Here is a 21,847-nt window from a genome sequence, read left to right on the forward strand (position 1 = left end):
TTGCTGCAGCACTGTTGAGATGTAACACTGCAACAGTGCATTTGAAGCTTCTGGGCACTGAAACACAATTTTTTAATATGCAATAATAGTATGGGCTAGTAAAACTGCCGAAGGCTTGAAGACTCGTATGTTTGAATTTCAAATAGTCAGAATTAATAAAAGATAAATCATCAGTATCTGATGAGAAAAAACAAATTGTATCTACAACAGAAGGAGGTTTCCATACCTCTGTCACGTGAATTCAGATTTTTGAATTCTTTTAATGTGGGAAAAAATGATAACGCAATGACAGTTGCATTTAAATTGAAGCAGAGGTGAATAGTTGAGAAGACGTGGTACCTTATAAACATAAAGCTCATGGATATCATCCGACAAGGTAGTGCCATCATCTCTCATCAATGGAGTGAATGCAAACCCAAAGAGCTTCTTTTCTCCCTTGTCTTTTGCTGTAGCAAGATATAAGTAAGTAATCATATTCATTCATACTCTGTCCACATACTCCACAAAGTTACCCACTGCATTCCTAACAAAAAGCAGGAAGGTAATGTAAGAATCAATATATAACGCACTACTAAGTTTAATTCTATGCAAGTCATCAGCAAGCCTCAAAACAAACAACACTTATCAGAGAATCACAGAATGGTTTGGCTTGGAAGAAATCTGTAAAGGTTGTGTAGTAACAACTGCCTCGCCAAATACAAACATGCTGATCACAACAAAATAAAAATGTACATGCTATAAAGAAAACATTATACAGAAAAACACTGTAATAGAACAGCAGGGGAGAATATCTACAGAATGTTCTGCCCTGCAGGGATTGTGCTGTTTAATGAACATTGCAACAGGCTAACAAACTGCAGTAAAGGTGCACTGTCAAAGCTGGCATCCACTTCTTACTTTCCAGGGAGTAACAGCCTCATTCAAGCATGAACTGGCAATGGAAAGACCTCAGTCATTTTAGATTTCTTTAGTTTTGCACTCACTGGAGCAATGTCTGAACTCAAAGCGGAGGTGAGACCCACGAAACCTGTCAATGGGGATGGGCAGCTTGATGATTTCCCCCCATCGAGGGCTGTTATTGTGGTAAAGGACAAAAGAGTGGTAGGCGCTCCTGCTTGGCTCTCCTGAGCCCAGGCTGATGCAGTCCTGGAAAAAAGAACACAATTTAAGATTAAAAGACAGCACATCACTACAGATAAGTCATTTTATTACACGGTGAAAATCTTTATATAATTCATCTCTTTTTGTAGATGAAGAGCAGAAGCAGAAAATCAGACACAATGAAATCTGAAATTCTTGAAGAAATTTCTGAACTGTGTTTTGGGTCAAAGAAGAGACAGGAGACATACAATAGTAGATGAATTCCAGTATCTTAATTTATTCTTTAGCAAAATCATTATTTAAGTAGTGTTTTATACCAAAGATGGGACAGTTACAATAAACATAAGTTCAAATAAGCAAGCAAGCAAGCACGTGTCCAGAAAAGGACCTAATAGAATCATCATGTAATATTAGACACCTATAAAAATCTCATTTGATCCAATTTCTCCTTCAGTATCTCAGTTCAGAAACAATATCTGAACTTTGCAGGATCTTAAAAACTTTGGTCTTTCATAACTGTCATCATCTGGACTCACTGAGTATCCCAGAACATTCTGATCTAAGTTAATTCATCAGTGGCAAGAAAAGAATTTCTGTTAAGTAGCTGTCACCTAAGAATATCATGACCTAAATTTCCCATCTTATATCTAAAATGTTCGGAGATCTTAACTAATCTGTCAAAATAGAGATGAAGAAAAAACGTTAAGTTGATTTTATTTAGGAAATATGGCAGTCACAACATGAGTGAAGGAAGTTAGGAGAAATACAAAGTCCTGAAATAAAGACAGTAAAAGTTCCCTTGTAATGAAGACGTTGAGCAGGGAGCACATTTTCTTTTAAAAGCATGAAATCATACTCCAGTCTGAGCAATTAAAGTGATACAAAAGATCTGACATTTATAAAACTGTGCAGACAAAAAAGACAACTTAGATTCTTCACTTTTAGTACCTCTGGGGATAATGAACCAAGGAAGAAACAGAAGCAAAGCAGGACCAAAATAACACATGGAATATAAATTCTGATTTGAAAACACTCCACGTGGAATAGAATCAAAACAAGAAGAACTACAGGTCACTTCCCGAAGGCATCTCTAAATTCTGTTCTAGGGAATGCTGTCCATGTTGATTCTTTTTTCATGTGTAATCAAGAGACTATCAAGTCAAGTATGTCCCATTAACCGGATCCATTAACACAGTCAGTGCAAATCCTTTTGGCTTTGAGAAAGCTAAGAATTTGCGAAGGAGCCCAAAAAGAAAGCAAAGTTCACTGCCATTCTGGGATTCAATGCAAGAACAACCCCTCTGGACAGAGATTCAATGCAGAGGCTCTAAGCCTCACTGAGAGACCATGGCATAATACTCAGTGCTCTCAAGTCTTAGAAATCATACGTGCTATTTGCCACAATCCAGGCATAAAGTGGATTTTGCTTGTTTTTCAATACAGCAACAAACATCTAACTGGTGCCCACATGAAAAGGTTGGAGGGTTAGCAGTGGTGGCAGAGAAAAAGCTCACAATACCTTCAAGCTCCTGGTAATCATTTTGGGTAAGTGTAACTTGCAGGGCCTCAACACAACAATTCCAAAAGCTCATTTGGCATTATGTTCTTAAGAGAAAGTAAGGTACTACTTCTTCCAGAAAGAACAGGAAAACCTCAAATTTTAATCTGAGCTCTTTTCTGCAGTATCAAAAAACTACAAGCCTTGGTTAGCAAGTACTTGGTCTTTGAGTGCTCTTCCATGTTATAAATGCTCAGTAAATGAACAGGTAAAGATCTTTTGCTGTCGTTAATTTAGTGTCTATGCATTTATCTTTAATCCTGAACTGTGAAGTGATGCACAAAATACAGACATGAAACTAGTCTCTGTACACCCAGTTACCCTGAGAACTATGTATGGAGATGAACTGGAGAGCATAGGCTAAACCAGAATAAGGACTGCATAACAATGTTATCAATTAAGTTACATCCCACGATGAACAAGATATTCTTTCTACTAGAACAGAAAGAAGAGTAAGTGCTAAATGTGTCAAGACTTTTATTTTTCAGAATATACTGAAGGATACTAATAATTGGGCGAGACCACACTGAAAAGAAAACACTCATCTTGTTTGGGACTTACTTCAACTGCTCTCAATAGGACTATTTCTGAACCAAGATACACTCAAGAGCAATAAGGATTTGAAACAGACTATTACTAACACTTTGTATGGTTCTGCTGAAGTCTTCACAGAGCCATGATTCCCGCGATGTGGTGTAACTCAGCACACACTTTCTTCTTTGGCAGTGTTTAAGAAATGTTGTATGTCAGGAACAGCATTCAGCCAAGGAAAGTGGTGTGCTGGGGTCAACGATCACGTGTTCAGTGCACTGCCCATGCAGTTGTAAGCTTCAACTGGAGATTTTTTATTACTTTCCCAACCATGCTACCAACTGAAAGTTATTAAATTAACCCTGTGATTAGAAAAATGAAACGGAAGGCAGAAAATATCTTCACAAGGATGTGAATGCAGTCTTGGGTCATGCAAGAGATCATTCAGTGGTCAGACAACCCAAACAAAGCAGTTCACCTTATCAGTACTGCACTGAGTGCTAAGTCAACCAAATTTTATTCTTATCTTTTATATTAAAAAGCTCAAATTGCACTCCTCTTGTTGCAGTCTTAATATTTCCTTCTAGATTACACTGAATGACTGAAATGAAGGTTCCCCATTCAGCACTCTCTTTGCAGCTGCTTCTCTCCCCATTTATGAACACTTACATTCTGCCTTAGAGTGAAACTAGCCTCCTCCTAATGGAAATGGCAGGTTCCAACACACTGATTGATCTTATCCTACCACAGATTACAAACCAGGTGTTCACAATGAAAAAATAAGCTGTCTAGAGTTTAAAACTAAATTCTTAATATAAAAGGTGAAATACTAAAATAACCCAGACTAATAAGGATGTATTACATTTTATATATCTGTGGATACCTAGAATCCTTACAGTCTTCAAGGCATTTCTAGATTTAGAACATCCTAATAAAAGTCACAGGCGTTTCATAGGATCAATTGTCTTCCATAAGGACATCGGCACTTAAGGTAACATAACCCACTAAGTCAAAAGTAATTCCAGATGGCTGTCTCATTTGCTTTACCTCTGGGAGATGAACTTACAGAATTTTTGTATCAGGTAGAAACTATGAATGAAAAAAGATAATACGTGATTAGTTTCCAAACTCAGTTCTAAGTGGCTGTTTCCTTGCCTCATGCAGACATGACTTTTCCTTCAAACTGCCATTTAGAACTTTGAATTATGTCTCTATATTCAATTCAACCAATATTTGGTTTCATGTTATTTTTCTAGGTCTATTTTGCAGTAAGAGAGAGCAGAAATGTAGCTACGCAGTGAGGAGTTCAAATTAAGGGGAAGGAGATCAGGTTTTACTGTTCTTGATAGCACTTTCACTGGTTTTTCAGTAGACATTCACCAGCTTATTATTTCCTACGTAAAAAAAATTCTGATGATTGCATGTTTGAAACACAACTGATCTGAGGCATCATAGGCTTCACGAACCACAGATCTCCCTGACATAACCATAAAATCTTAGTTGCTTTGACTGGCACGACACTGAGGAGCAGCAATACAAAAATCGGTACAAAGGTTTTCTTGCAAATAAGTTATTTAAATTGAGAATCCACAGGAGATCCTTTCTGTGTAGTCTCTCTATTACAAAAAGTATGTTCACCTGATTTTTTTTTATTTGGATTGACCGCCTCTTTTCTCTGTGCCATGCCCCACCCACAGCCCTGAAGTACTGCTGGAACAATGAGAAGGGTAAGGAAAAGGTAACAGTATTGCAGTGAGAAACGCAGCTGAAAACACGGAAGTCTAGATACTATGTTGATAGTGTCTATAAAATGTTGGCATTCCAAGACGCTGATCCTGAACTTGGGAGAATGAAGACCTACAATGGTCTTCAGCAGACTGTTCTGTAATACAGCAATGATTAAAAACATACGACACTCAATTTGAAATGTATGCCTAGTGCAATTGAACAGGAAAGGATTGTGATCTTCCAGAAACAGCTGTGAGCACAAAGCAGTTCCTTACAAGAGAGTTCCTTACTTAATTTTCAATCAAATCACAAGAAATTATGTTAATAAGAGAAAAGTTTCTCTTTCAATTCCCAAAACAGGTTGTGGCAACGAGTTAGACACACAAGTACTTTGGAGTTTATCCTCTTCTATGAGAATGGCTACAAAGACTGCTTTATTGCATCAGATGTTAAAGAAAATCTAGGGGAAGTTCTAATTCAATGATTTTAAATGCAGCTTCTCCTCCATTCCTCATAGAAATTTATGTCAAAATACTTTCTCTTCTCTTTCCTCACTCTTTCCCACCTCACACAAAGCTGACCTATCTACCTGTTGTTCTTCTCTTCAGTAACACCACAGTAAGAACAGAGAAAGAAAGAAAAACATTAACACTGTTCCCAACTGGAATGAAGCCCTCCCATGGTGAAAGCCAAGATCTTACAAACAAGGCGCCCTTCAAAACAGCACTCAACACACCAACTAAACACACTTCCAACGGTCTTGCCTGTATTCCTGTTTTATCACGTACACTATTTGACTTAAGAAATTCGTCATATGCTTTTCTGCTCTTTCGTTGATTACAGCGACTCTAAATTTTACTACAGCCACTGACGTCACACTGAAAAATTATATAAGCTTTTCAGTTTATAAAAATTTTCTCCTAAGTGCCTATTCCCATATGGGGCAGTGCTCCAAATTCTTTCAAATACGCATCAGGGAATCACAGAATGGCCTGGGTTGAAAAGGACCACAATGCTCATCTGGTTCCAACCCCCTGCTATGTGCAGGGTTGCCAAACAGCTGCCCAGAGCCACATCCAGCCTGGCCCTGAATGCCTCCAAGGATGGGGCATCCACAACCTCCTTGGGCAACCTGTTCCAGTCCTCACCACCCTCTGTGTGGAAAACTACGTCCTAATAGCCTACCTAAACCTCCCCTGTCTCAGTTTAAAACCATTCCCCCTTGTCCTGTCACTACCTACCCTTGTAAACAGGACCACTCGTAAACAGGACTACATGTAAGCAACCACTTCTTTCATTGTAATAGGTTAAAACCTTAGCCAAAACCAAAAATACTAAGAAGTAGTTTGAGTTTAGTTTCCCTGGCATCAGAGAACAAACAGACAACACGTGTGCATGGAACAAGCAGATGGCACTCAAAACTTGAAGAGGAAACAAGCACTTACCTTCAAGATTTCTCCATCTGCATACAGAACATACATGGTCACTTCAATGTTCTTCTGCACGCTTTTCCCACCTCTTTCAAAGTCTCCCTTTTCTAATGTCAGGTATAAATCATTGCGTATATCACCTGTAGGGAAAGACAGGAGGCACTTGGCTACACTCACCATGGGAGACACAGCACCTGTGTGAAGCCTATGTTGATTCTGAAAACCACCCTGTGTTCTGCAAGACTATGGCTGATGCCAAATCATTCCAAGCAGCAAGTTAATTGTTAATAAAGATGAACATTTTGATATCAATGCATAAAATCAGACCGTTGTTAGTAATGCCTTCATTAAGTGTGAACTCGGAATCAACACCTGCTTTACTGTGTGTGAGTAGAGAAGGGAAAACAAAACCTCCACTACTCTGCCTGGTTACGTGATGAAGCTGTCAGGAGAAAACTGAAAACATCGGTAGTGTCAGAGTTCCTATTTTCAATATATTTTAAAAACAAATGTGTATTTTTGTGGTGATTGGTAGAAAATTAATTTCAGTTAAATCTTCTCTGAGTATTTTGTAGATCTGTGAATTTCTTTTTATTGTAACAAGAAAACAAAAGCAGCCTTTTTGGAAACTTGGCTGTAATTCAGTTGAGATGGATTAAGAGGGAATTATTAATTGGTTTTTCTGCTAGATTTCTGGCTAGTCCCTGGTGTCCATATGCAAGAATGTAAGAGAGCAGGCAGTATGGATAGTTGCCAGTTTATCATGACCTCACCTTCAAGAGCTTTCAGAGCAAATGATTGCACTCAGCAATACAAATGCTGGCAGCTCTCCCAGGTTTGTCATTATCCTGAATTTAACAGTCTTGTTCACTTCTTATTTTGTTCTAAGAATCTGGTTTGGGAAATGCTGCTTTCAAAAGGAATGCAGTCAGTTCTAAAGCATTCACCAAAAGGATGGCAGGTAGCACCTGCTTCTCCCTAAGATTTAGTTACTGCTTCCATTCTGTGACCTCTCACTCCTAATTTATTTGTCCCAAAGAGAAATGTACGAAAGGGCAGTATGAAAAAACACACAAATTTTAAACAACTAGAAATCAAACCCTTTCAAGGCAAGGATTTTGTTAAGCAGCCTCAAAAGACTAACAAATGAAGTGGTGGAATGGTTATCCAGCAAAGCAGAGACTCCTCCAATGCCTGATTTCTTCCAACTCAGTACTCGGAGAAGCAGATGCCATTAAATCTGTTTATTAATCAGAAGCACTATGAAGTAAGAAGCATATGCTTTCAGGCAACAAGGGACATCTTTCTGTCGGTCAGAGATGCACTTCAAATTTTTCTTGAAGTCTCTAACCCCACCAAATTCACCCCAGATCCTACTGAAGGGACAAACAACAGAAGCTTGCCTTTATGATCATTTTTATCCTGGAGAGCAGTACATTTCAGGCACAGAAGTACACTCTGTAGCTGCCACTTGGTGCTCTCTGCTAGCACTCCTGTGAATGGGAATCTGTTTACAAAATGCCCTCCTTCTGCCATGAGCCCTGCTGGCAGGGCGGGCTCACAGGGTGGGCAGCAGGACATGAATCACAGCGAGGCCTCCGAGACTGCAGTGCTTCACTGCTGGGAGGAAGATGACAGCGAGAGGATCACGAAAGCCCTCCAGCATTCAGTCTGGTTTTCTCATCAAAGAACAGCTCACATGGAACGCTGTACAGAGAAAATTATCTGTGTGTTTTTCTTGCTGTTTAAAGTGCAGCCAAGCCACCTATATGTTGACCACAGGACTTTCAAAGAAATGTAAAAGTCACAGCTGAAGATAGTTCAAGTCAGGGCTTTTGTTTTGAAACTCCTCCTGCTTAACAGCCTCCAGCCTTTTTTCTAAGCAGCATGCATGATGAGGAAGAAGGAATCCAATTTATATGCTGTGATTCTTAATAGAAATTAAATGTACCCATACAATTAGCATTTGGGAGATTCTTATTTATGGCCTCTTCTCCAGAACAGGGTATGCCACACGAAGTCCGATGTCAGATTGCAAATCGTTTCCTAGTCTAAATTAAATGCAGAGTTCGGTGTACATATAGCATCTAATCTTCCATTAAGCTTACCAGGAGGGATATTACTTCACTAATTGAAATAATGCCTGTGGGGTGGGTGGCAGAGGAATTGAGATAACAGTGGATTTGCATCAAAATGAAGGAAAAAAAGGGAAAAAGTACTTCAGTGAAGTGTAATGGAGCACCTTTTCTTGTAAAAATAGTTTATAGCATGTTAGAAATAACCAGAAAAGGCCATTATGCAAAGTAAGAAACGACTGAAGGCTGTTACTCTCAGGCACTACGCTCATCTGCTTCTTCAAAGTCTGGAGTTAAAGCCAGAAACTCAGTGACTTAAGTTTGTTAGTGTGTAACCATAAAAAAATCCTTTCTACAAAGAATTCCCTCTTCCTAGCATGTTACTTAACCTCAGCTCCTACTATGTCCTTGCTAGCTTTTTTCTCCTGGCTGCTGCTGTCACTCTTGATGTTTCTGAGCTCAGATACTGTAAAGGGATCCACAGAAAACAGAGCAAATGCTTGGACACAGAGCAGTGTGTCAGACATTTTGTTCTGAGTATGCAAATTGCAAGGCTAGAGGCAATATTCTGCACAGCAGCTCACAAGTGCACAAGCAGATTGCACGACGCAGCAGCTCGTATGTGACAAAACAAGAAGTGTGATCAGTAGAATCAAGAGATCCTTGTCAGCTCTGACATCAAAAAATAGCTACACAGCAAGTCAAAAACCCTGGCACAGAGAGCTCTTCCCCTGGTGAATTCTGTCTTAAAATAGAAAAAGAGAGGAATAAAGGGCTCGTTAATAAAGCAGACACCTCCACGTAAACAGTTCTGGCTTGGAAGTGACAACACTTCTCTTGCACTCTAGGAGAAAAGCAGCATGTGTGGCAGTGTGCATCTCAGCAGCCTCTCCCATCCTCACTAGGAGAACAGTGCAGTCATCAAAGTGGGTCAGTGTTGGCCTCCTGTCATTAGCACAGGAAGAAAGAGTGCTAGGAGGCCAGTGGGCCAAAAGCATTTGTAGGTTCCAAGCGGTGTGCGGCACTTGAACTGAGGACACTCAATGTCAGGATGAAATGAAGCAGCCAGTGAGTTTTCAGAATGGTATTAGTTTTAAAGGCCATCCCTCAACAAGTGCTTTTAATTTAAAACCGAATGTGAACTGCTCCTTAGCACAAAATATATGCAGTTTTTATATACGCAGTTCCTGAGATTAAATCTTTATGAAATGTCTTGACATACAGCGCTTCTCACAATAGCAAGAATTATTTTGTGATGTCTCATGCTGCCCTTCATTTATTTTCCCATCACTTTTATGAGGGTTTTGTTTTGGTTATTACTGTTCTTTTAAAATCTAACTAGAAAGCCTCATGTCAAATATACAATTTGTATTCAAATTACCAGGTCATTGAGTATTAACTGCGTGGGCTTTGCTTACACTGAAGTGAAGTCCTTTCTCCTATCACCCAAAACTATTTTATTTTAAGCAAGAGGTGGAAAAGAATGTAAGAGTCATAATACTGGTTTTGTGTTTACACATTGTACACATTCCAAATAATAATTGTCAAGACTTTATAACATTAAATAGTCCAATGGACAATAATTGTGTTAGGATAAGAATGATTTATTCGGGTTTTGCAGGTTTTCCACTCGAAGACTAAGGACTTGAATAGCAAAGTAATAACCATGTACAGAAACAGCCTGTATTTAATCTAACACTTCTAAGTGTAACTTATTAACTTTCTAAATTCTTGAGGTATTGATGGCATGCAACTATTAACATTACTGGAAATAACACTGTATTGGTAAAGGGAAACACAGGTTTTACTGACTGCCTACCTACCAAAGGAAACTTTTCCCCCCCTCTATAAATGGAACATTGTGCAAGTTCAACTCTGTGTGACCCTCTAGCTTTTGGTGAACAAAACACCCAAATTGTTTCAATTCTTGTAATTAAAAACTGAACAAACAATGCTTAGTAGATTATTTGATATCCACTGTTGCACTTTTGTGCCTGGAAAACAATATGATTTTTTTAAATTCAGTGATGTGTCTGGAACAGTTTCCTGCCAGTAGCTGTAAGTTGAATTTTTAATGTTATGTCCTCCAAATTAATATTTTTTACTTTCCATTTTCTGACAGTTGATTAATGACAAAAACGTTCTTTATTCTCCTTGTAAAAGCTTTTGGGGGGTAATTATTACATAACTGTAACTTTCAGCCTCATCAATTTCATCACCCTGAATATTCTGAGGATGGCTGATGAGTGCTGCCACGTCCAATTCTCACTGTATTTCTGCCATCTGAGAGAGCAGATGCTGAGATTTTCCTCACCTTTACTACTGATGAATCTTTTTTATGTGTTAAGCTGGCCTGCGGTATGAAGAGACAGGAAGGACGAAGCCTCTGTTACTAAAATTTCTCTGTAATGTTATGATTTGTTACCTTTACCAATCCCCAACATTCCATGAAAGATATGAAAATGGGAAAAAGCAAGCAATAAGCAGACATTACACAGAAAAGCAGAAACTTACACCCAACTATCTTCATCTCTGCATCAGAAAGAAAGGGGAGACAATAAAAGGAAAGGAAAGAGAGAGAAGCCAGGAAATTAAGACAAGGAGAGAGAAAAAAAAAAAAAGAGAAAGAAACATCACTCACAAGTAGAAGATGAAGCATGCACTTTTCATCAGAGGATCAAAGTAAAAGACAGAATACTTATCAGCACATGGGGAAGGGAAGGGATGTCCTTTAGGGAACTGACAAACGCCATGCCTATGCAATAGATTTCTGATCAGCAAGTTCTGTATACAAATAAAGTTGCAATCCAAAAGGCAAGCAGCACATGCCTCAGAGCTTTTATCTCTGGGGAAAGGTAAAATTGTCAGATCAGACGGACGTTCTTCAACCCAATGGCAACTTAGAAAAGAATAAAAACCAAAAACCAAAATGGAACAAAAACCCACCACCTTTTTGTGAGTCTGTGCTGACTGATTCCCTTCTGATTTGGGCAAAAAGAGCATTAGTCTTCATGATGCTCTTCTCAGGTCACAACACAACAGGAAACAAAGAACAATTTATACTTAAAACCGAAGGCAGGCATGGTTATTTCAAAATATTTTAACATATATATATATATTGCATATCTTGCATAACCATGCAAGATATAAGCACATCAAGACTGGTTTAACTTAATTTCTTAATGATGTCCGCTCATGATGCTCTTCTGAGTGAGGCAAAAATGAGCTTGATACAGAAACAAGTGCTACTGCTAAAAAATGGGGTAGGAGAATTGTGTGGAGAGACACAGCTACAGAATTACAATGGTTAAGACGCCTGTATTTGAAAGGAATTTCTATTAAAAAAGAAAATGAAGATGTTAAAACCCATCACCAGGATGATTCATTTGAAATGTCAGCTCTGTTTGCTTTAAAGAAAATACATTCCTTGGTTCAGCAGAATTACCGTTGCAAATTTTGACAGTATTAGGTGACATAACCTTTATTAATTGCTTCATGAAAATAATTTTTCAATCACACTGTTTTAAAATCAGCATCCACTTGCAAAATACATATCTTTATGTGCACTTTCTGTGCTCTTCCCAGGTAGGAAAACCCATCTTTCATGAGAAAGAAACAGTTCTGAAGCAAAGGAAGGAAAAGGAAGTTTGACAAAGACAATTAAAGAAACAGGCATGGCTGAGAACTGCTAAAAGATTTCATCTGGTTGTTTTGTAAATTATATCTTTTCTAATTCCAGACTACAGTAGTATGTCCTATCAGTCTCATTCTGGCTGTAATGATGTGGACACAAAGCACACAACATGAGTTGACGGTCATTCCTTATTCTCCTAGCTTTGCTAACCCATCTGAAGGATAACTTCCTTTATCCAAATGCTCTGTCGTAGCCATCATGTAAACTCAAACCAGTTTCATCTTTTGTTTTTAAAAAATAAAGATCTGCAAATATCTGCCGTCACAATTCATACTTAATAGAACAAATAATATCAACGGCATCAGCACAGCTACGTTGTATTTTAATCTCCTAATTTTTCAGTTAAAGAATATCCAGGACAATGAATTTTTTTTGTTTAGAGCACTGTTCACAACTATCTCATTCTGCATCCCATCCCTACTCTAGCAATATCCTCATTCGTCATTGTGGTGAAAGTCTGTCCACACACCATGACTGCCTTGGCTTTTCTATCTGGTATTCAAAAGCACATTTACAAACTGCATTTTCTCTACAAATTAAAGCCTTTTTTTTTTTTCTCTAAACAGAAATGCCTGGAAGCTTGGCATCAAGACTGTATGTGTGGACCTTTTGCATCCCCTTTGAATTGAGAACTTCTGGGTATTCAGCACCTTCAGAGGGGCTGTAAGCATTTAATAGCAGAATGGTAGTCCTTTCATGTTTGTTGTATTAGTAATTTCAGCAGACCAATCTGTCTCTCTCAGTTGTCCCAGTTGTATCCAATTCCAAGTATTTTATCATCTTAAAATCCCTCTGTTCTCCCCAATAGAAATTGTCATTTCCTCAGAAAGAAAAAAAAGAAAGAAAGAAAAAGAAAAAAAGGACACTAGCTAGTAATAGTAACTTAACAGAATGTCTTTGTGAGGGATGCAACTTGAGAAGCTGTTGGGTGACCAGACCTGGGAATGTCACTACCATACATACGCAGATGGGAGCACTGCAGGCATTCGCTTTGGAAACTTGTTTTCATTTACTTAAATGTCCAAGGTGTCACAGCTGAATATAATCAAGATCGTAACAACTTATCTATAATTTGGTTGACCTCCTTTGCACTGAAGCAGTGTTCTCTCTAGTGTTCTTAATTACAAAGAGAAATTAGGTTTGGAAATTGTAATTAGCTTCACTAGATACAGGATCTCTGAAGTTTAGGGTAGGAACAGCTTTTGCCAGAACAATGCTAACTTGCCTACTCACCCCCTATGAGTAAGCAAAAGCACAGGGAAGACAGGCCCACTATGGCAGGCTGCAGAAACAGGCTTAGGGGGAACACCAAGGCTACAAAGCCATTTTTTAAGTTTGCTGAAATCAAATGGTCTGAAGAAACTGAGGGGCAGTTCTACAAACACAGAAGTGCAATTCTTGCACGAGAATTGGGTAAGTAAATTTTTGTTAAATTGTTTCTGATGCTGACTCTTCTAGCTTTCTTAGCTGACATCTACATGTCATCTCAATTGCAGCAGACCATCATGTAGGCAGTGTCTGCATATCTGCACACAATATTTAATCTTTTCTCTATTTGATTGCTTTAAGGTCACTAGGAACTAAAATTTTTAATTGGCTTTATAACCCGCAGTACTGAACTGACACCAATTTCAGGTTATTTCAATATGGTGGCCTGTGAACTACATTTCTAGTTCTAGCTTTACAAATAGTTACAGCAGCATTTCAGCAGGAACAGGGAAGACCATATTACAGCTGCTTTCAAGAGCATTAGTAAATAAAAACATACTGTTCTAAACCCTTATACTTTGGATTCTAGAATTCTTCCCACATATTCTCAGTTTTTATTGCACTTCCTCAAGAGCCTCCACAGTAAAGCTACAACAATTGCTTTTGATACCAATGTGTCACTGCAGTCTTTCCAGTAATAAAATCTGATAGTTTTCCCATTATGCTATTATTAAATTTCTTATGTCTGCAAAGTCATCCTTGGTCTTGTTATATTGCAAAGCAATAAGGTAGTATTTCAAATGCTACACGTGCAACATAATTAGAAAGCCCATTTCTTATTACACTGTAAAAATTAAGGCTGTTTAATGCCAGGTTTTGTATCCATGATTGTGTGACTGGCTAGGTTCCAGTTTCCTCTCTAAATGAACTCTTGGCTATGCTGTGCCTACCTCAATTCATGCCAAAAAGACAACTGTCTTAAGCTGCTGCTCCAGAAGCAAGGAGTAAATGGAACACAGCAATGCCTCAGCCAAGGCAGCTGTTGCAGGGACTAGGAGCTCTGTAAGATCAGCTGGAAAATCAGACTAGATCTGCAGCCTCATGTACTATACACCAGGGTAAAAGGATCACAATAACTCCAAAAATCAAGGTGGCAAAGTAGAAGAAACTCTTCAGTCAGGCTTTAGATTACTATTAAGAAACTTCATGCATTTTAAAATAAACATTTCCATGCTTAGTCTACGTGGGGGATTTTTAAATGAGGAAAAGGAAATTAGGCAAACTTTCAATATGAATATTGAGTGTCCACTGATTAAACTGTTTCAGCATGCCTCCCAGAATCTGCAATTGGCACATAGTGACAAATAATACAACTCTTGTATTTTTAACCTTCTTCCAGAAAAGTATTTTTTGATGGTTGTCTAAGGAGAACATGAAAAAAACATGACCAATGTTTTAAGATTAGAGCTGTTATGCTTACCTGGCATTATGACATCAGGGAAACCCAGCTTTCTGGTAACAGAAACACCTCTATTAAAGATCATGGGGTTTTCCCTCCGAACCTGCTCCATGTCACCACGAAGAAGCTGAAGAGATATTATAAGTCCTGAAAAAAACACAGAAATATTCTTTTTTTAGGCCTAAGAATTAGATTTCTAAAAAACTGCTTTGATCTATGGTTAATTTAATAAAATTTAATGCAAATACTCAGAGTTATTTTTTGCCTTGAAATCACTTAGAAGTGGAATGGCAGAAACAAATCTGCTTTGAGTGATCAGTTAGGAGCATAATATTATATAAACTACAATGCTTTCAAAGTCAGAATACTCAATTTCAATGACACATCTGTCATGGTTTTGGTTTTTGCTTATTTGATTTTCAATATTCCACATCAAAACATCATGTACTGGAAATAAAGTGTTAATGCTCCAATTCCAGGTACCTGTCCCTATACATGACGGAAGTCATGGGATCTGACCCTTCCGGGGGGGGCGGTCTCTTACTGCCTGGCAGTGGGTGCTGGAGGTGCTTTCCTAGCCGTTCCAAGCTTTTTCAGGTTTGACTTGGTCTCGGGAACTCTCTCTCATATCTTATTTGATTTATTAGTCTCAATTTCAATTAGATTGTATTCTATTGTGTTATCTTGCATTCCGATATCATAGTTAGTAAAATAAGTTTACCTCCATAGATTGTTGCCGCTGTTTTTTTCCTTTTCCCCCTTCCTTCCCATTTTGTGGGCCCAGGCAGGGGGTGGGGAGGGCAGGGGCCTACTGCCCCCTGTCACGGGCATAAACTGATCTAGTTAATTCCGTGACAACATCACAAGTTGAAGTATTTAGCATTATTTCTATACATCATCTACAGTGAATTACTACACATATATGAGCAACATCACTTCTATGTGAACTACTGCATCACACAACCCTGTAGGACATCCCAGAAGTGTCTTTAATAGCAATGTTCCACTTGATTCTTGACCTACTTCATGTAAGAACATTGAATTCAGAGAAATTCTGTATCTCAACATATTTCATGAGAACCAACAGGTAAAAATGAATTTAGAAAACAAGAACAAGAAATGCTCAGCAGCCAGCTCTTTCAATGTCGCTTTGTTCAGTGTATCAACCAAATAGCTTCATTAGGAATAACTGCACAGTTAGTTTAACTTCTCTCTCTATTAGCATTTAATTTAAAGGATATACCACACCCATAAAATGAGAATTATGTATTGGTAAAGTTAGAAAATGAAGCATTATGATGCCAGAAAATGCCAGCATTAAGACCAGCCATGGAGACTTAGTCTCATCCGCCAAGCATGCACAAAAAGCACTGAGAATCACATTCATGTAGTAATTTTTCCATAATCCTTATTTCATTCAGTGAAAGATAGCCAATAGCTCTTTCTATCCTCTCTACTCACTGTGTGGAACAACACAAGCAAAAACTGCCTTTTATACATATTCTTGCACGAACCATCTTTAATTCTGCTATTTTCTAAGCTGAATATATTGGCTTAGCAAACAATATGTAGTCATTTCGTTAAACACACTTTTAGGAAACTGAAAGCACTAATATCCAGCCCACATGCAATACCTTTAGTAGTTAGCAAATAGTACCAAAGTTGATCTATTACCTATATGAGGTAGTCACTAAAAATAGAGAACGTAATATTACAGCACATTATTACAGACAGCACTTCTCTGACACCCTCCCACATGCTACACTCCAGCATCCTTCTGCCTACCTACTGCTTCTCCCCAAGAGGCTGGTAGTCTGCACTCCAGTCCTCTTTTCCTATCCAGCTTAAACTCCCAGTTTTTTTCCATTCCCTGCAGCAGATATGAATCTTATGCAAGAGCTGCTGAGATAGGGTGAGAACCAACCAGAGCTTGCTTTCAGGACACAAATCACAAGTGTGATTTGAACATTTCTGCACTGTAAGAACAGGTTATGAGAAGCCCAAATTACACTACTTATGCTAAAATCATGTCAGCCCGCAATACTGTCCCTCACACTGGGACAGCACTTCTGCCAACCCTCAAACTCTTGATCCAGAGATACATTAGATCTTAATATGTTTCAAATGATTATCTTAAAAAGATGAAGACAAGAGTAAAAATCTATTTCCTTTTCTTCTGCTCTTCAAAAATGCTCATATCTGAAAAAAGAATGTTTCAGCAGGCACCCGGCAGTTGCAATTAATGCAAACAGACCAAGTTTTCCAAGTTGTTCACAATTCAGGACATTTTAAAGATAAGTGGTAGACAAACTTCACTGGAATAGGAACAACGTGGAAGGAGATCAGCTTTGAATGTTACAAATCCCAAAAGTCAAATCTCTTTTATTTGCTTTTTGGTTATGTTTAACATCTTCATGTGGTTGTGAAATGCATATTCTGCTACAATATCTGAATAAGCAAATAAGTGGCACTAAGGCAATAATAGTATTTGGATATCATGTGCCTGTCTGAATCACACCCTCACCTAGTAATGCAAAACTACCTGCAACTAAGCAGAACACTATCTCATTCACTAGCTTCTTTTGGAATGGAATAGCAACTACATCCTTAAATCAGTAAACTATTAATGAAGTTACGAGTGAAAGATGTATGTATTCTTTCCATGTTTATCTGTCATTAACCAGGAAAATAAAAGCAGATGCGAAAGGTGGTAAACACTCTGCCAAGGCAGTTAATTCTTCTCAACTACGTAATGGAACACTCAGTACTGAAACTACCATGTTTGTGTTTGTGACAATGAAGGTATGAAAATGCCACTTATTTTGGGTCAGACAGAATTTTCTACATAATGAGGTAAGTACCACAGACAAATTTACTATCTGGTTTTACCCTGATTCACACAAATGCACTGTATCCTCAGGAGAGCAACCTGTAGATACGTGCGATACCTGGAAGTTTCAAGGGAACATAGGATGAACAGGAAGATTGTTTTACTCAGGGAAATTCCAATGAATAAATTTTAATCCTTCTCTTCCTGAGCAGTGAAGTTTGCTCAACCTCAGCCTGTGTCACAAAGACACAGCGGAGTTCTGCTAGTGCTGATAGCTGCTAACGTTGTATCCAAGCATGGGCTAGCAGTTTTCAGAAGCACAGACATACTATAACTACAACAGACCATGAGCTAATTCTGTAGCAGGCCATTAGCTCTCTCCACAGGTGAGATCTTCTGGAACAATTAAACACGACAGATAAAAAGGTGAAGAAAATTAAGCATGCTGAAATCACACCGGTATTATTTTCAACTGTATCTGAAAAGGAAAGATATCAAGTTCGTATTATAATTCCTGGTTAAATTGGCAAAGGTAAGGAAGCTTACATCTGTAATTAGAACACAAATTTTGGTTAAACAACATTTAAATCATCACAGTAGGTACACAAATTCAGCTATGTGTAATCTCACATGTCACTGAAATACTGCATTCTGAATAATCAGAAGTTTCCAAAAAGGAAATCTACAGCTCTTACTACCAGAGAAGTATACAAGTAAATACTTACCATAGTTGGAGCTGGGTGCTGTGTATTTGGTGCTGGACTTGCGAATGATGTTTTCATGGATCTGACACCATTCATTTTCATTGTTACACCTAAAGCAAAAGAACACCAATTCAGGATAAAAGCTTGATAAGAAAGTCAACTTTATGGCAGAAATAATACTGTGGGGTTTTGATGCATGAGCATAAGTTTTGTTTTTAAAAGTGAAAGGAGAAAAAACATTTTCCCCAATAGTTATCTCCTTTTTATGGACATCTTTGAGTCTGCTGTCATGACTCTTCTGTCATTAAAGCAATTGCTTCATTCTTTGTATCATGATGTAATGAAGATTTAGATATCTTTAGTGAATTCTCTGCACATAGAAAATTGGTTTTGAATTGGAAGTAACTGTTGCTATATATTACTGTTCTGTGTATCATAAACAACAACAAAGCTAGATTCAAGAAATAAAAAGTAGAATTTGGAAGGTAAAATAAAGATCTGATTTTTGAGTATCTCAGCCATCAACAGCAAGTCTTCTGCTCACCTGCACACTTTACAGGGTGCCTGAAACATGACGCAGCCCTACCTCCCAAACTGCAGGAAAAGGATATGTATGCTTCTGTACATATTCCACTCTCTGCAGGAGTTTTTTAATGCAATTTCAATAAGCATTAACAGTAAATGCTATTATTTCCCATTTTCATTTACTTTATGTACCTAAGTCCTTGACACATTTCCAGGATAGAAATTACAATATAACTAGATGTCAACTGATTTGTCATATTTCCACTCAATATTATTTCGCTATTAAAAAATCAATGTTAACATCAGCTCCAATAACACACTGAAATCTGGTGTGCAAATTATTATCTTTTCAAACAATATCCATGCAGTGTAGCTGGCTGCATGGTCCTTCATTAGACAATCAAATTCAAAACAGTTGGATGTACATCTACCAAGTCCACCACCTAAAAGCAGTGTCTATAAACAAAATCCTCATAAATATTTCCAGATAATTCTGTCTTTCCTGCTAGGTTATGCAATGAAAGGCTCTTCTTCCTGACCAGAATGGAGTAGAAAGGAACTGAGGAACCCTGCTGTCCTCAGCAGAGAACACAGCTGCTGACCCTGCTCCTCCTGCTGCTGCATTAGGAAGGAAACACTCAGCACTCAGTCCTGGGGAAAAAACTGCTCCCATGAGTCAGTAGGAAAGGCTCTCTGGTTGCTTTATGGACTGAAAAGTGCTCCCGTCTTCAGTGGGTTTCTGCCTTTGGAGATATGGGTCTTGTTAAGGTATGCTGGGAAAGAGCTTCTGGGGATTCTTCAAGATATGAACTGTAGGGAAATAGAGGGCCAAGCATATAAAAGGGCTCAGTCATACATAATTGTGCTGCTGTCAGGATGTTGAAGATACATTCACAACTCTACTTTGTTACTCAATCTTTACAAAACATATTAAATTAGTGGTCTGTCTATGTGTTTCAATTGTCACTGGCAGTCTGGATCCACAACACCGTGCTCAGTTTTGGGCTCCCTAATACAAAAACAAAACGTCTCTCTTCTGTGAGAGCCCAGTGGATGAGCAAAGGCTGAGGAAACTAGGATTTTTCTCTCAGAGAGTGGTCAGGCACTGGAATGGCCTGCCAAGGGAGGTGGTGGAGTCGCCATCCCTGGCAGCATTCAAGAGGCGTCCGGAAGAGGACCTGCAAGGTCTGGCTTAGTAGCTTGTGTTAGCAGTGGTAGTGTGAAGACGGTTGGACCAGATGATCTTACAGGTCGTTTCCAACCTTGTGATTCTATGATTCTATGATGTAAAGCAACAGGCTTAAACTCCAGTAAGAAACCACAGTTCCTTTCAATTGGAATGACGACTCTTATGTAGCTGAACATTAAAGCTGAATAGCTTTGTTTGCACTAATAAAGAGTAAAGCTGTATAACCAATCTGTTAAAGATGCTAAGCTTCCAGGAAAAAAAGTGCTATCAGCACCTACAGCTTGTTATCACATAATGAAGAGATGCACTACCAATACTGTAATGTACTTCACACTAGTGTAAGCACAGATGAAATGACAATTTTACAGGTGTAATAATCTAAATGAAAACCCAAAATGGAACCTTTGTCACAAACAGTTCTATTGGTTAAAAAAGAAGAAAAAAAAGTGTTTTGATCACATCTAACTGCCTTTTAAATTCAATCGTTATTCAGAATATTTAAAGCACAAACTAAAGTCAGCAATATTTAACTCAGCAGTAATACTGAATCTTATTCTTTGTGAAGTACAATTGAATTAAAGAACTGAATTAAATTTCATTCCTGTTGACTATTACCTAAAGGAAACCCTAAACAACAACAACAAAAAATGAACAAAAAGCTCTTCAAAAAACTGTTTGTAAGCTTTTGACTCCTAAAAACAGTCTCGAGAAAGAGTTATAACTTTCTAAAACTAGTTCCACGTGTTACAAAATTTTAAAACATTTATTGATTTCCTCCATAATGTTGGCAAAATCGGGGTATGATATGAAGCTGCTACTGTGAAGGCAACAGAGTTTTTTTTGGCTGCAGCATAATGGAACTGAAGAATAGTATCCTGGTAAATGGAATTAAAGCCATCTAGAAAAAGGGTAGCTAATAATTTTTGGTTGTGTCAGTATTACCACACCATATACTGTCAAGAACAGTGAGATAAGCCCTGCAGCCTGTTACGGTACACTTACCAATACTCAACAAACATTGATTATCATACAAGCAAAAGACAATTTGGAATAAATTAAGCATGATGTACAAATACTAATGAAGGAGAAACGGAGAAAAGTTGTGTCCTCTCTACCTGCTATCCAAAACGTTGTTAAGGCTGCATTTCTGGCCTGTCAGGTGAGGTTAGGCTGGGGCTATCCCACATGAAATCTTAGCTCTCTAACCATCTCAGCATCCCTCCTCCACTGCTGGGTTTGGGCAGTGGACATCTCAGTTGACCACAGGAAGATACAAATCCTTCCCACAGTGACACAGAAGACAGTGCTTGGGCAAGGTGCATGTGCCTGCCTGCTTCCTACAGTGCACTACCCTCACCCTTTGGAATTAGGGATGTAAGGATACATGTCCCTGTCTATTCCTATTCCTCCATTTATAGACCTGTTCGTAAACTTATCTTCTATTCAGCTTACTCATCAGGGAAAAAAAAATTCTCTCCACATTCTTTACTGCACTTCCCTTGGCAAGACAATTAAAATCATTTATTCCACTGCAAATAATGTTTTCCTTAAAAAGGGAACCAACAGAACAAAGTCTGTACCATTCTTCACCCTCAGAGCTGAGCTTACAGGAAATGTCTAACTTCTGGTAACTTTTCAGTTGTTGTATAAGCCTCTGGAGTTGAATTTAAAATAGATTTCAGTCTTCAATGACTTATGCCTGTAAATTAAGCTGGAACAAAGTTGTCCCAAAAATCAATGGAGGGTAAAGTTAGCTTAAAGCTAGTTTTGTACCAAATACCAAAATAAGCTGTACTTCACATTTCTTGAACACA

At 38.3% G+C, this 21,847-nt stretch overlaps 1 protein-coding gene across 9 annotated transcripts in view; it reads right to left on the bottom strand.

Moving 5' to 3' along the window:
* DOCK3 (dedicator of cytokinesis 3) overlaps positions 1-21,847 on the bottom strand; it is a 187,460-nt gene that overhangs the window by 69,407 nt on the left and 96,206 nt on the right. For all 9 annotated transcript variants that reach the window (XM_090147874.1, XM_090147873.1, XM_090147877.1 and 6 more), the window contains 5 exons: positions 18,341-18,429; positions 14,807-14,932; positions 6,364-6,488; positions 984-1,146; positions 340-446 (listed from right to left, as the gene is read on the bottom strand). In XM_090147874.1, coding sequence (XP_090004000.1) covers positions 340-446; positions 984-1,146; positions 6,364-6,488; positions 14,807-14,932; positions 18,341-18,429 — 610 coding nt within the window. The remainder of the gene's footprint in view (positions 1-339; positions 447-983; positions 1,147-6,363; positions 6,489-14,806; positions 14,933-18,340; positions 18,430-21,847) is intronic.

The sequence above is a fragment of the Phasianus colchicus genome, chromosome 11, assembly GCF_987193195.1.
Source record: "Phasianus colchicus chromosome 11, bPhaCol1.hap1.1, whole genome shotgun sequence".
NCBI lineage: Eukaryota > Metazoa > Chordata > Aves > Galliformes > Phasianidae > Phasianus > Phasianus colchicus.